General features: G+C 36.8%; 1 protein-coding gene across 1 annotated transcript in view; it reads right to left on the bottom strand.

The window, feature by feature from the left end:
• The window catches only part of PGM2 (phosphoglucomutase 2), a 29583-nt gene that overhangs the window by 6514 nt on the left and 9419 nt on the right, over positions 1 to 13650 (bottom strand). The window contains exons 3-12 of the mRNA XM_006918939.3: positions 13458 to 13564; positions 10239 to 10323; positions 8893 to 8976; positions 8569 to 8762; positions 5493 to 5682; positions 4660 to 4757; positions 3355 to 3535; positions 3171 to 3264; positions 1773 to 1902; positions 841 to 1030 (exon numbers count right to left, since the gene is read on the bottom strand). Of these exons, the coding sequence (XP_006919001.1) occupies positions 841 to 1030; positions 1773 to 1902; positions 3171 to 3264; positions 3355 to 3535; positions 4660 to 4757; positions 5493 to 5682; positions 8569 to 8762; positions 8893 to 8976; positions 10239 to 10323; positions 13458 to 13564 (1353 nt within the window). The remainder of the gene's footprint in view (positions 1 to 840; positions 1031 to 1772; positions 1903 to 3170; positions 3265 to 3354; positions 3536 to 4659; positions 4758 to 5492; positions 5683 to 8568; positions 8763 to 8892; positions 8977 to 10238; positions 10324 to 13457; positions 13565 to 13650) is intronic.

Below are 13650 nucleotides of genomic sequence, written 5' to 3' on the forward strand. Positions count from 1 at the left end.
CTCAAGCAATTATGATACCACACAGTATCCTACAATTGAATTCAATTCTGACACTAGCTACCTAAGATAACATCAGATTCCAGAGGTTAAGGGCTCAGTCCTACAGGACTGCCACACACACACACACACACACACACACACACACACACACTTCAGATGCCAGTCACAAGTCTAGTTCGTCACCTGGGCTTCTGACTGATGAGCTTTGGATCAAAGGTTCCAAAGAACTCCTCCTTGGGTTTGATTAATTTGCTAGAGTAGCGCACAGAACTCAGAAAAACATCTTATTTACTAGATTACTGGTTTATTATAAAAGGCTATAACTCAGGAACAGCCAGATGAAATGATGCCTAGGACAAGGTATGGGAAAGAGCATGGAGCTTCCATGTCCTCTTTGAGCCAACACTCTTCCCAAATCTCCACATATTCACCAATATAGAAGCTCTTCAAACCCTCTTCATTACATAAGCATGTTTGATTAAATGATTGATTAAATTATTGGCTATTGGTGATTGAACTCAATTTCCAGCCCCTTTTCTCTCCCCAGAGATTAGGATGGGACTGAAAGTTCAAACTCTAATCTCCTGGTTGGTTCTCCTGGCAACAGCCCCCATCCTTAGGCTACCTGAGTTTTCTTGTCAACAAAGCACAAGACACCTTTATGCTCTCATCACTTGGGAAATTCTAAGGGTTTTAGGAGCTCTGTGCCAGAAAAGAGGACAGAGACCAAATATATTTCTTATTATGACTCATAATATTGCACTGATATACAAGTTAAGCTTTTCAAAGTATAATAGAAGGTAAAGAAAAAAAAGGTTGACAAAAGTAGGCATTACTTACAGCTTTTTTATCAGGTTGGCTATCATCATAGCCAGTTGTAAGATCCCTAACGCCAGATATTTCAAATTTGCCACAAGTTTTTGGATAAGTATTTTTCCCATCATAGTTTCTAAGGTTTTCAAATAATTTTTTAATGGTGCCTTGATCATGGCAGATGAAATATGAAGCTTTGGTAATATGGTAGCCATACCTATCAAAATAAATACAAACACATGCAAAATAAGGAACAAATCATTCTGCATAGTATACACAGAACATGTATCAACCAGTATATTCTAAAACGCTTAATGAAACAAATGACCATGACTAGCTTCAAAGGAATAGTTCAGCATTAAGAAAGAGGTATAACAATTTACTCAGGGGACCACCAAACTGTTGCCTGGCCTTCAGCCTATATTTGTAAGTAAAAATTTTATAGAAATGTAGCCACGCCACAACCCATTACATTATGCATCATGTCTGGCTGCTTTTGTACTACAAAGGCACAGCTGAATAATTGCTATAAAAAGACTAAATAGATGTTTCATAAACATATTTAATCTTTTTTGACATCGGATACTTAAAATCATATTCTTTAGCTGTTTCTGTGGCTAATGTTCTCATCTGGTAAAGGTTACTGTCATCACAAATGGTAATTACTATTAAATGGCTAAGTATCAAAGGGAAAAGGTAATTTCTTATTTGGTTTTTATAAGAAATAGAATTCATAACTAAAGTAAGAGCGTTGGAAAGAATATTAGTATCTTGTGCACAAGTACGTGATACATTTAAAAATATTACTACGTGTGGTGATGCATGTAGTAATAGACTGATGCATGCAATAGACTTATAGCGATCATGTCATAATATATACATACACAGAATCACTGTGCTGTACACCTGAAACTAATAAAAAATATTATTTCAGTTATGTAGAGTCAATAGAAACTTACTCAACATAGATGGCCTTTAGCTGCTGAGACAAAGACAAATTCTTGGTTGCTAAAAAGCTAGCCAACTCCGCGCTTATGACAGCGGCACTGACTCCATCTTTGTCCAGAACAAAAGGGCAGCACATATATCCTGTAGAAACACGTGTCAGACACACACCCTTAGGAGCGGGTTGCTTTACAATGCTGTGCATACACATATCTATATGCATTCTGCTTACTGCATGACAGGTTGTACAGTATGAGTATGTGGATAGTTCTCATTTACCATTGTATATAAAAATCTAGCCCAGTGCCTAGTACATAGTAGGCTTTCAAGAAGTATTTGGTGAATAACCCATAAGGAGAGTCTTCCTCCTAGCCAAAAAGTGCTCATTTCCTAGGTCCAGGCCAAATCCCTCCCGCTCACACAAAATTGTTTCCAATTGTTCTAGTCAATGCTTATTCTGTCTTCTCTGAATTCCCACAGTTATTGTGAGTTATATTATTTGTTTTGACATGTGGCCTATCCTCTTTTGTGTGGTTATCTAACTAGAAAGATTCTTGTAGGCTGCTATAGGCCAAGGTCAGAGTCCATTTCTTTCAGAGTCACTGCATAATTGATATGCAATAAATATTTCATAAATGAATATGAAAAAAGGTTTTTAAATAAAAAGCTATAAAAGACAAAACTGTCAATTATGACAACAAAAGAGCAAAGCTGAGCTATTATACTTCATTTAATCAATTAGTTAGATGTGTGCTGCAGAAAATACACAGATCAATCAGAAGAATATATATTATAGAATAAGTAAAATGTATCATAACTAAACAAATAGTTAAAATACCCCCAGCACAAACAGCTGAATTTCAAGTTTCTATGGCGAGCTCTCCTTTCCGCTCATTTACATTGACAATTTAAGATAAGTGTTTTTCAGTCATTCTAGCTGGGTTCAAGGTCATCTTTTCAAGTGACAATCAGTTTGGTGAAGGCACCACAACCGTGTTTTCTCCTTTCCTCTGGACAGACTTCTGCATAGCTTTTTTGGAGGAGGAGAGAACATATTGGACCTGGATATCAACACCACAATTGAGGAAATATCACAACTCCCCTAGTATGTGGATTCTTAAGCTTCTAGTAGCCATGTGCAGGACACCATTGTGTTCAGTCATCTGGGGAAAGAATTCGCTTCCTTACATGAATGGCTCTGTTATTTACGAGATATTCTTTTTAGCTGAAAAAAAAATCTGATTTGCCATTTTAGGGGTAGGATGCTCTTTGAAATGCCGCAGAAGCAAAGCAAACTGTGTGTTTCTGTTTCACTGCTCATCTTTTGAACCCAAATCCAAATCCACATCTTTTTTCATTTTTTTGCATTCTATACATTAACTAATTCTACGATCATCATTATCACTTCTTACCGATAGCTTCTTCAAATGCAAATAAGACATTCTTCCCCTGGTCTATTAGCTGTTTGGCTCGGTTCCCCATCCACTTAAAGCCAGTTAATTTTTCCTAAAGGAATAATCCAGAGGAGAAAGACAGGCCTTAGACCTTCTACAGAGCAAAAGAAAGGAGAAAGAGCCTGTGCCCCGAACACCTTACCTCAAAGTGAAAACCCTCCTTTAAGGCAATGGCCTGCAAGATTTTGGAGGAGACAGTGCTGGACAACATGTATGTGTCCTTGAGGGCATTGTGATCTTGGTTCTTTTCTTTCCAAGAAGTAAAGAGCCACCAGCCCAGGAGGGCCCCCAACTCATTGCCTGAAAACACTCTCCATTCACCACTGGAAAAAGAAAAAACAACCGTGCATTGCAGTGATCTTAAGAGAGACATTAGGAGTCACTGAGGTGAGACAATTAAGCTAAACAAGCTTCAGAGTAGTTTCTGGAAGACTGTTCTTATTATTCTTATTTTAAAAACTGGCTAGAAATGTGACTGCCACTTCACAAACAGCTACCATGTCTCAGCCAGTTGGCCTAGACAAACATCTTATCTTCAAAGAACATATAAAATGTCAGTGATGACATAATGCTTTTACCTTGGTCCTCAACAAAAGCTTTTGTTTTAAACATAACAGAAATATGCAAGCAAGATCCTCTAAGGATAATAGTTTATAGATCTCAATTTTGGTCTGGTCGGTATTGCTGATTCTGAGAGGGCAATAGTGTGGCATTTCTCAATAATGACCCTAGCGCTAAAACAGTGAGGACACCCAAGAACAGATAAGTGATTTATCTTCCTCTCTGTAGTCCAGGTGGCTAGAAGTACACCTCAAATTTAAGCATATATCACCTTAGCTTAATTTCCTAAAAATTTATACAGAATTGAAATTGTTTCATCATAATCTAAAACCCTAACCCTTTGGCAGCACCCCACTACCCCCAAAAACATCACATATGCTGTTTGATACCCGAAACTACTTGGACTCTGCCTACCTTACAACAAACTCCACAGTCAAATATGCCTTGACACTATCAGTACTCCATACCACAGGTATTCCTCTCTGGTCTGCTCAACCTAAATTCAATATTTCCTTGAAGGTCTAGCTCCTTACCAAACCCTTTGGCAAGTACTGAACTGTAAAGCCAGCACCAAGCCAAGTACTTTGCCCCCAGCAGCCACTGAGTCATTAACTATAATGAAATCAATGATAAAATAAGAGAAGATAACAAATAGTAATTTCAATTCCAAACACATATTGGACTGGTTTACTCTGCGTTATGCTTGCCAACTGTGTGGCTCCCAAATCAGCACCTTACTCTGTGTTGGAGGACTTGACAAAGGTCCAGTGAGGTGATCATTTGCAAAATAAATAGGAAATATTTCTAAATAGGTCTAGTCTCTCTCAAAACATTTTAATCTGAAGTCACCCTTTACGTTTTCTAGATAATCAAAATTAACTTGTACCTATCTTGTTTTTCTGCCACAGCAAGTCTATCAGCATCAGGGTCATTTGCTAAAATGATCTTGGCCTTGATTTTGTCAGCCAAAGCAAAAGATAAAGTCTGAAAAAGAGTAGAAAGAGAAGAGTACTTCAATCAAGAATCGAGCACATTGCAGTCTTTAAAAACATTCAGTTCTTTAAGAACTAAAAGAGAACATTCCCCAAACTAAGGATGAATTTTATTTCTGGAGCTGGTCCTGCCTGGTCACATATTACTTCCTAAGCCAGAGGTCAGACAATGGGAGCTGATATCAACTCACGACCCCAGACTGCCCATTAAATTCACCCCACATCTGATAGCGTGTATGTGTGTATGTGTGTATGTGGTTGGACTGGTATTTCCAGGCTTCGCGTGTGATCAGCCTCACAAACCAACCAAAATAAACCGACTCTCTAAATATCATTGCTACCCTAACCTTTAAAAAAGGTTGAAGGAGGTACAATTTACATAGCACTTCTTCCTATCAGAAAAATGACAGTTAAGGGATAAAAATCATGTGATAAACTTCCATTCTATTACTGTTCCTTTTTGGCATTAAAAAAGCACAGTAGGTTAAATTTAAACTTAATTAAATTAAATTTAAAACGTCTTTAAGATTTCAGCTCTCTTATTTGATGCTAATATATCTAATGTGAAAATTCCTTTAAGACATGATTAATAAACATAAAATGTCCAATGATGAAATTTTTGTTGTTGGTGTTCAACACAATGAAAGCACATAAAAACTTATTTTACTTGATAGCAGTAGTTTTTGAAGATAAGAGGTAAATTGTATAATTGACAATATTAGGTTACCAAGACATCTTTACCCTCTTCGGGGTTTGGGTATTTCACTGTCGGGAACTCAGGATCGGGATCTTTCTGTTCGGGAACAGCCTCAGGAGGAATGAAGCCAAAAGCTCTGAAAGCCGACTGCACAAAGTCATGACCCACGCCGTGGACGGCGGTGTGCACAAACTTCAACTTGGTCTCCTTGTTCACACTCCTAGAATCAGACACATCGTGGAAACTGATAAAATATACAAATGTGGCTCCCCAAACTGGAAGGTTTGCAAAATATCAAGAAACCAGATCCCGAACTACAAAAAATATCAATGTCATAAGAATAAGACAACTGAGGATCTTTCTAATTCCATTAAAAAAAAACAAAAAAAACTTACCCACTCTCTCCCAAATATACACCCCTCCCTCAACATATTTCAAGTTTTAAATTTTACTCTATAGCTGTTTTCAGCATATCTGATTACTTTCAGAGTTTGTTTTATGCAACAGCGTTTACATCTAGAATGGGATAAAAGAGCGAGCCCCAGGCTTGGGCTCCAGGAGAGACTCGCAGCTGCCCATGGGTGGCTGCCCATGGCAGTGCCAGCTCTGGAGCTCCTTGGACTCTTTACTAGCTTCAAAAATGATTTTCAAAATGTCCATTCTAACCAAATGTGACAGGACACGGAAGCTTAGGTTACTGTCTGTTTCTTTTGGCAATGAGTAAATGAACAAAGTGTTCTCTAATAATAGTGGTTTAAAACAAACATCCCCTTGAAAATAAAATGCATCTAGAACAATAAACAGGTAACATTAGTAAGAACAAATCTGGGAAAATATCTCTAAGATATTAGAGTGAATTATAAAACTAACACAATTAGAACAGTTTAGTTCTAAGAGTACTAGATATAAAAAGGCAAATTAAAGGAGCAGAATAGAGTCAGAATTTGATCAAATTTGAAATGGGAAATATATATGAGAAGTAGTAAGGCTTAGTGGTTAACATGCTTTGGAGACAGACTGAATTTACATCCTGGAGCTCTGCCACTTACAAGCTGTGTGACAGTTGGTTATTTACTTAACCTCTCTGTTTTCTCATCTATAAAAAGGCAATACATCAGAACCTACCCTCAGCATCACTGTGAAGATTAAAATGAGATTAATTAGTACAAGTGAAGGGCCTATCGCAGTTATCTGAGATCTAATAAACACTCAATTTGTGTTAGAAATTGTTTTATAAAGGTGATATTTTCAATTACTCAAAGAAAGATAGATTCTTCAATTTAATGTGTTGGTACAACTTCAAACCTTTTCGGAAAAAAACTAATTTGCCTTCCTACTTTGTAACTCATACAAAATTGAAAATCACCAATGACTCAAAAGATTTAAACATTACAAAAAATAAACATGTAAGTTCAAAAAAAGGGGGAGGATTTTTAAAAATAATCTTGGTGTAAAGAAAGTCTTCTTAAGTATAACACAAAACCTAGAAGCTGTAAGTTAAAAAACTGATAAACATTATCACATTTTACAAAAGTTCAGCAAAAAGATCCAAAGAAAAAGTCCAAAGGTAACAATAGAATGGAAAACAATATTTGAAAAGAAATGAAAACTAGTTTTCTATATAAGCAAAGAGGTTTTACAACTGCAAAAGATGGACAAATACATAGAAAAACATAGGTTAAATAAATATGAAAAAATAGCTTATTTACAAGAATGCAAATAAAGTGAGATACTACTTTCATTTAGCGAATTGGGAAAAATGAGAAATTTGATAATGTCCAGTGTAGATAAGAATGTGTGGATCATATACTGTTACCATATACTGTTGGTGGGAGTGTCAATTAGTGTAACATTTTTAGGGAGCAATTTGTTAACCATTATTAACTTTGTAAATGCATATACAATTCTGATGCCAGAAATGTACCTAAGGACACACACACAGGCACGCACACGTGCACACACACCCCTCCCCCCCACACACATACAAAGTACTCTCAAGGGTGTTGACTCCAGAGCCATTTAGGGCAGCAGAAAACTAAAAACCCTCAGTCTTTGTGAAGTTCAATCAGAGGGATGGAGGGGAGGCACACAGATGTCTTTTGTTTAGACTGTTCACCATTTAAAGAATTGTCCCCATCATTTAAAAATTAAGAGATTTCACCAACAAAATCTAGGTTTCCAGTTTCTTTTAGGGAGAAAAAAGCTGATGATCTGGTGACTCTGGAATACATTTGCACATACTAGCACCCAGCTCATGTGGTCGCTCGCTTCAGACAGAACTGGGGTTCAACACTCTACTGGGGTTCAACAAGAGCCTCCACTTCCCGGTGACCCAACAAGCACAATATTAGAGACAATCTAGAAATTTTGCTTCTTTGAAATCAGCGGTTTCTTGCTAGGAGGACAATTGGGAATGGTGGGGACCCACAGAGTACTACAGAAGGACAACACTGTCGCTCTGCTTGTCTTATCTGTGTAACTATCTAGTCTGTGTCTATAGTTACTGGGAGAATAAAGGCATAGAACAAACTACATGTACAGTATATTTCTATTTATGGCCTTAAATATATATTACGTTTATAATATGCCTGGATATTCACAGAAAATTTCTGGAAAGACAAAAAAAAAAAGCCAGCGTTTCTTATTTGACACCTTTCAGCAGTTTTCTTTTTACATACATATACACACATATACACACAAACGTATGTAGACACACACCTTCACATTACATATATATGATTCTACCACAGAGGTCAGCAAACTGCGGCCTGTGAGCCAACCACCTGCTTTTATAAATAAAGTTTTATTTTTTATTATTATTTTTTTAACACAGCTATGTTTGTGCTCATTCATTTATGTATCATCTATGGCTGCTTTCCTCGACTCCTATGGCAGAGTTGAGTAGTTGTGACATAATCCATAAGGCCCATAAAGTCAAAAATGTTTACTGTCTTTTAAGAAACATTACCAACCCCCTATCTACAGTCTCTAAAAATCAGATGCAGTTACAGTATATGTACCAATAGAAAACTTAAATGAATACTGATAGAATTTGGCTAAATTACATTAATTTAACTCACTTGAGGTGAGTTTACAATCCATTTACCTGTGAAAACAGTATTTTTTAAGGTCTTCAAAGTAGTCCTTATTGATGGAAGCACTTGGGTCGTGAAGAAGTGCACTGCTATTAATTAAAGAATCATCCCAAGCTTGTGGCCATGGCTCTAGATTTTCTTCAATAGCTTGAGAAATCCCTTTATCATGAGGAGAGATGATCTGAGCTCCATTATCCCAATAGACCTAGAGAATGCAGAAACATATCCGGAGAGTGTAAGGTTAATGGAAAAGCATCCATTCCTTGTGCTCCCAAACTGTAAAGGTTTAGGATTCCTACAGAAGGACAAACATGTGGGTAGAAGAGTAAAAATACCTTATAACCATTGTCCTGCTTTGGATTGTGAGAGGCAGTTATCATGATTCCAGCACAAAGTTTCAAATGTGATACTGTATAGGGCTGTAATAGTAGGAAACAAGAAGAGTGTTAAACAAAAAACTAGATATACTTAAAATGTCTATCATATATTATTTGTTGTGCCAACTTGTTCCCTTTTAACAAACATTTTATATATATATATATACACGCATATATATGTATATATACATATGTGTGTGTGTGTGTGTGTGTATCCTCCAGCACGTAGAAGAAACAATATTTACAGAAGTTTTCGAATCTTTCTTTTTAATATATATATGGCTGCATATGAGATTTATCATACACAGGCAGCCCCAGATTCTAATCATCTCTCCCCCTCCAGCCTCCCATGATGAATCAACAGGGTCCTCTCAGGCATTATCTCACATCCTTCATATGTCCTGGAACAAAAAAAAGGGGAGAACTGCTCCATGGTGTGGGAAAAGATCATGAGACACTCATTTAATTCATGTCTGATATAAAAATAACATTGTAATTTTGCCATCAAACAATGAAACTTGAACCAAATTTGGAAGTGACATTGACTGTCCACCGAGATATTTACAATCTAGGACTTGCTACATCTACCTGTCAGTGCGCTGGAGACAGTAAACACAAAACTAGTCGAACTTACTTCTGTATATATGCACGCTCATCTCAACTTGATGTAACTGCATTCAAATCATGTTTTTGGCTTAACTTCTTAAAACATATACTGTGAGCATCTGGCCCCGCTCTTAGAAGTTTTATCTAGTTAAAAACAACATCTGCCACAGTCTCTGTTGTCTTTTTCTCTAGATTCTGCTACATTAAGGATTTGATAAAAAATCTTACTAAAACATGTCAAGAATGTTTTCTGAATTGGTCATGAATATTTAGATCGATGCGTTTGTAGAAAAAGCTGGTGCACCACCTTGTCAAAAGTATTCATGGTTAAGGCATGGTTTAGACACAAGAAGTTTTCTAATTGTGATAGCCGGGGGGGAAAAAAAACCTATAAACCAAATGAAACATCAAACAAACAAAATATATTTTGCTAATTAGTTAAAACAGCCTTTGAATATAAGCAAAAGGAAAATTGCACTTAAAAATAAATCGATTCTGACGAATCAAAAGTTGAATACCAGAGAAATATTACTCGGACGTGGGAGAAACATTTCGGGAGAGAAGAGAGGATGCTCAATAAATGTCTGGGAGCTTTTCTGTCATTCAGATACTTGAATCTCAACAGCACTAAGGCCTGTACGATTCAGCCACGCCCCAACCCCGGTCCCATGATAGGAAATTATAAAACAGCTACTTACCACAAAAGGGGTTGGGGTTATGTCGGAAAACAGGTACACAGGAATTCCCTGAGTGATAAACGTAGTTGCAGCAAGTCGGGCGAATCTGGAAAGGCAGTGGGACAGGTAGAGAAAGAAGAGGAATGTTGTCAGGACCATGGGTGACAGACAGTAAAGGAGGAAATTAATGCCTTACCACTTCTTTAGGTTAAGTATAGAAGCCAGATCAAGGAAAACATTTATTGTTTTTCCACTGGCATAGAACATTAAAGCTGGAAGAATCTTAGGCATCTTCTCATTCCACCTCTTTGTTTTTCAGAAAGGAGACTAAAGCAAAAAAAAAGGCCAAACAACTTGTTCCATATGTCCAACAGCAGCTGAGCCAGGCCTGCGCCCAGGTCCTTCAACTCTCTATCTCAGTAGGTCTTGGCCAAGAGTGATTCCCCCCCATACCCTCCCCCGTGGCATCTGAAATGTCTGGAGACATTTTTGGTTGTCAATGGGGATAGGGGTATGGTGCTACTGGCAGCTAGTGGGTAGAAGCCAAGAATGCTTATAAATCACCCTACAATGCACGAGACAGTTCCCCACAACAAAGAATTATCCGTCCCACTATGAAATCACATGTCAATAGTACAGGAACTAAGAAACCCCAGTCTAAAGGTATCACAATCCAGGATAGACCACGCACACTACCATTTAATTACATATTGCATTTATTGGCATATACAAGGCATGCTGACATATACATGCATGCATGTGTGTATATTATATGTATATATGTGACATATACATATGTGACATATATACACCTTGGCTCCATCCAGCCCATAAAAGAAAACCTAAATCTTTGACACTTTGATATTTTTCTCAACTTCTACAGCAAATGGCTTAGGGTAGGACACAGAACACAGCATCAAGTCTTTCTTCATGCTTGGAGTAAAATACTTTACCACAATGAATGAGCAATTTTCTTCCATTGAACAAATTATACCACTACAGGATTAAACAATCAGATCATTCATTCTCTCTCCAAATATTTCTTGAGCACTAGCTTCACCAAACACTATTCCAGGAGCTGTCTGGGGGCACAAAGAGGAAACTCTGCCCTTTAACAACTGAAAATTCCTAGGATCAATAGCAATACAAGAATGATTTTGACAGAAAAAAAAAATTGCCTCTACATAGCAGAAGTCATAAAAATAACAAAATTCAGCAGAAAAACAAGTTTAATGAAAATTTGAATTAAACCTAAATTGCATTTACTAGAATGAATGGCATGGAAGTCACTTTCACCTGCATGAAACATTAATTGTGTCAGGTTGACCTTGAAGGAGCTTTCTTAAAGCTGGCAAAGGAGACATTCAACATATATATGATTATTATATATATGATATACATGAACTAAGTTACAAATGTGCATAAAAAAAAGATTCAGTGTGCTCTCTGCATATGCTTATGTTCTCCACTAGATATTTACAATCGGAAGATTAAAGAACAAATAAACATTTCCTTAGGTAAAATTCTGAGACTGCAATAGTATCCAACACTTTAAGAATATTCCATTGATTCATTATAAATGTTTTACCATGTACTGGCTTAATATTTAGTTTACAGTCTCTAAATACTTGCATGTTGCAAGTGATGGCAGCCCTGACCTCCACTCCATCCCATCCTGTCCAACTGAGACTTCAACCATAAACTTAAGTAGAATTAGTAACATCAGTTACTTTTTGAAAATAATATGGCTTTAAGGCCAGAGCAAGAAATATCTGTACCTTAACTGACTATGTTAACATATTTGAAGGATGTGTAAACCAGAAGCAGCCTAAAATGAAGTAATTTGAGATGCTAAACAAGCAGCTAGTCATATATATGCACTGTACATGCTCTGGCTGGAGGGTCTGGTCTGCCCCTGGGGTTGGTAACGTATGTATATGATCTAATTCCAACTAACTTAAGTTCAATAACTGAAAACTGACAAACTAATATTCTGGTTCGTACGACATCACTCTCTTGTGAATGTACTTCATGTGCATCTTTCCCTGAGAGCTACAGCTCCTCTCTTGCATTATTTTTAAAAAATCACATTTTTGATCTTTTAGCTGAAGACCAAAAATCTTAGGCCATTCTGAGTTCAATCTGGGGACTGATGTCATCTAGTCTTTTGCTCTGGCCATGTTCCCTTCCTCGCAGCCACACATTTGTTCCCATCCATCCTTTTCTCTTAGATTAGAAGCTCTTGAAAGGCAAAAATTACGATCTATGAACTCATCCGGCACTGTAAAGTTAATTAGAATTTCAATAATATTAAATATTTGAATTCTGATCTGAGAAACTACTAATACTTATACTCCAGAATGATAAAAAATTCATAATAATAATAAGGGAGGTACTCAAGTTAAAAAAAAAAGGTCACATTATATGATTAAGAGCAGGGATAAGCAAACTACAGCCCATTTTGTAAATAAAGTTTTATTGAAACACTGTCATGCCCATTCAGTTATGTATTATCTATGGCTGTTTTTGTGGTACATGGCAGAACTAGTAATTGTGACAGAGACTGTATGACCCACAATGTGTAGGATGTTTATTATTTGTCCTTTAGAGAAAAAATTTGCCATCCCTGGTACCAGCTTCTTTATGTTTAATTGTGGCTCCTTCTTTGCTTTATGATCTTAGAGCAAAGAGATAAAAGTACATACCTTACAGGTTGTTGTGAAGATTAAATGAGTAGTGCCTAGCTTACATTCAGCACTCAAAGGATTGCTAGCCTGTCATCATCATCACCACTATCACCACCACCACCATCATCATCTCCACCACCATTACCATCGTCATCTGCTCACAGCTTCGTAAGAGTCTCATTGGCTTGGGAATGTTACAAGAACACAGCTTAAAATGGGCATTCAAGAATGGAAAGGAGCTCATGAGGCTTAGTAGTGGGAGAAAGAAAATGACATAAAAGGAAGAAAGTGAGAGGGAAAAATAATATTCTCTCTTAATTTTTTTTTCTTTTAGATAGGTATTAAATTCTAAATTGTTGAAATGATTTCATTTTCTTAACCCAAATGTAAAATCAGAATTCTTAAAAGTTGCATACAGAATTTACCCATCATTTTTATAGTTAAGCAATGCAGCTGACAAATGCTTTTTAAAGGCAAGCTATTGAAATGGTGATTAAAAATAAAGTCACAACATACACTACAAAGATATCATTTTGTAAATATCTTTAAATACCTTCTGCTGCTGCCTCCACTTGCTGGGTGAGCTCGAGCATCAAAGCTGATCACGACACCTCTTTGCTTAAGGTCACCGAATTGTGTTTCCAGGTATCTGCAAAATCCCTAAAAAATATCCCATAGATTAAAAGAATATATATGTTTTACCACATCATATATATATTTTTGGCATATACCTACTTTTGGCATAT

The sequence above is a fragment of the Pteropus alecto genome, unplaced genomic scaffold (assembly GCF_000325575.1).
Source record: "Pteropus alecto unplaced genomic scaffold, ASM32557v1 scaffold5, whole genome shotgun sequence".
NCBI classification, from domain to species: Eukaryota; Metazoa; Chordata; class Mammalia; order Chiroptera; family Pteropodidae; genus Pteropus; species Pteropus alecto.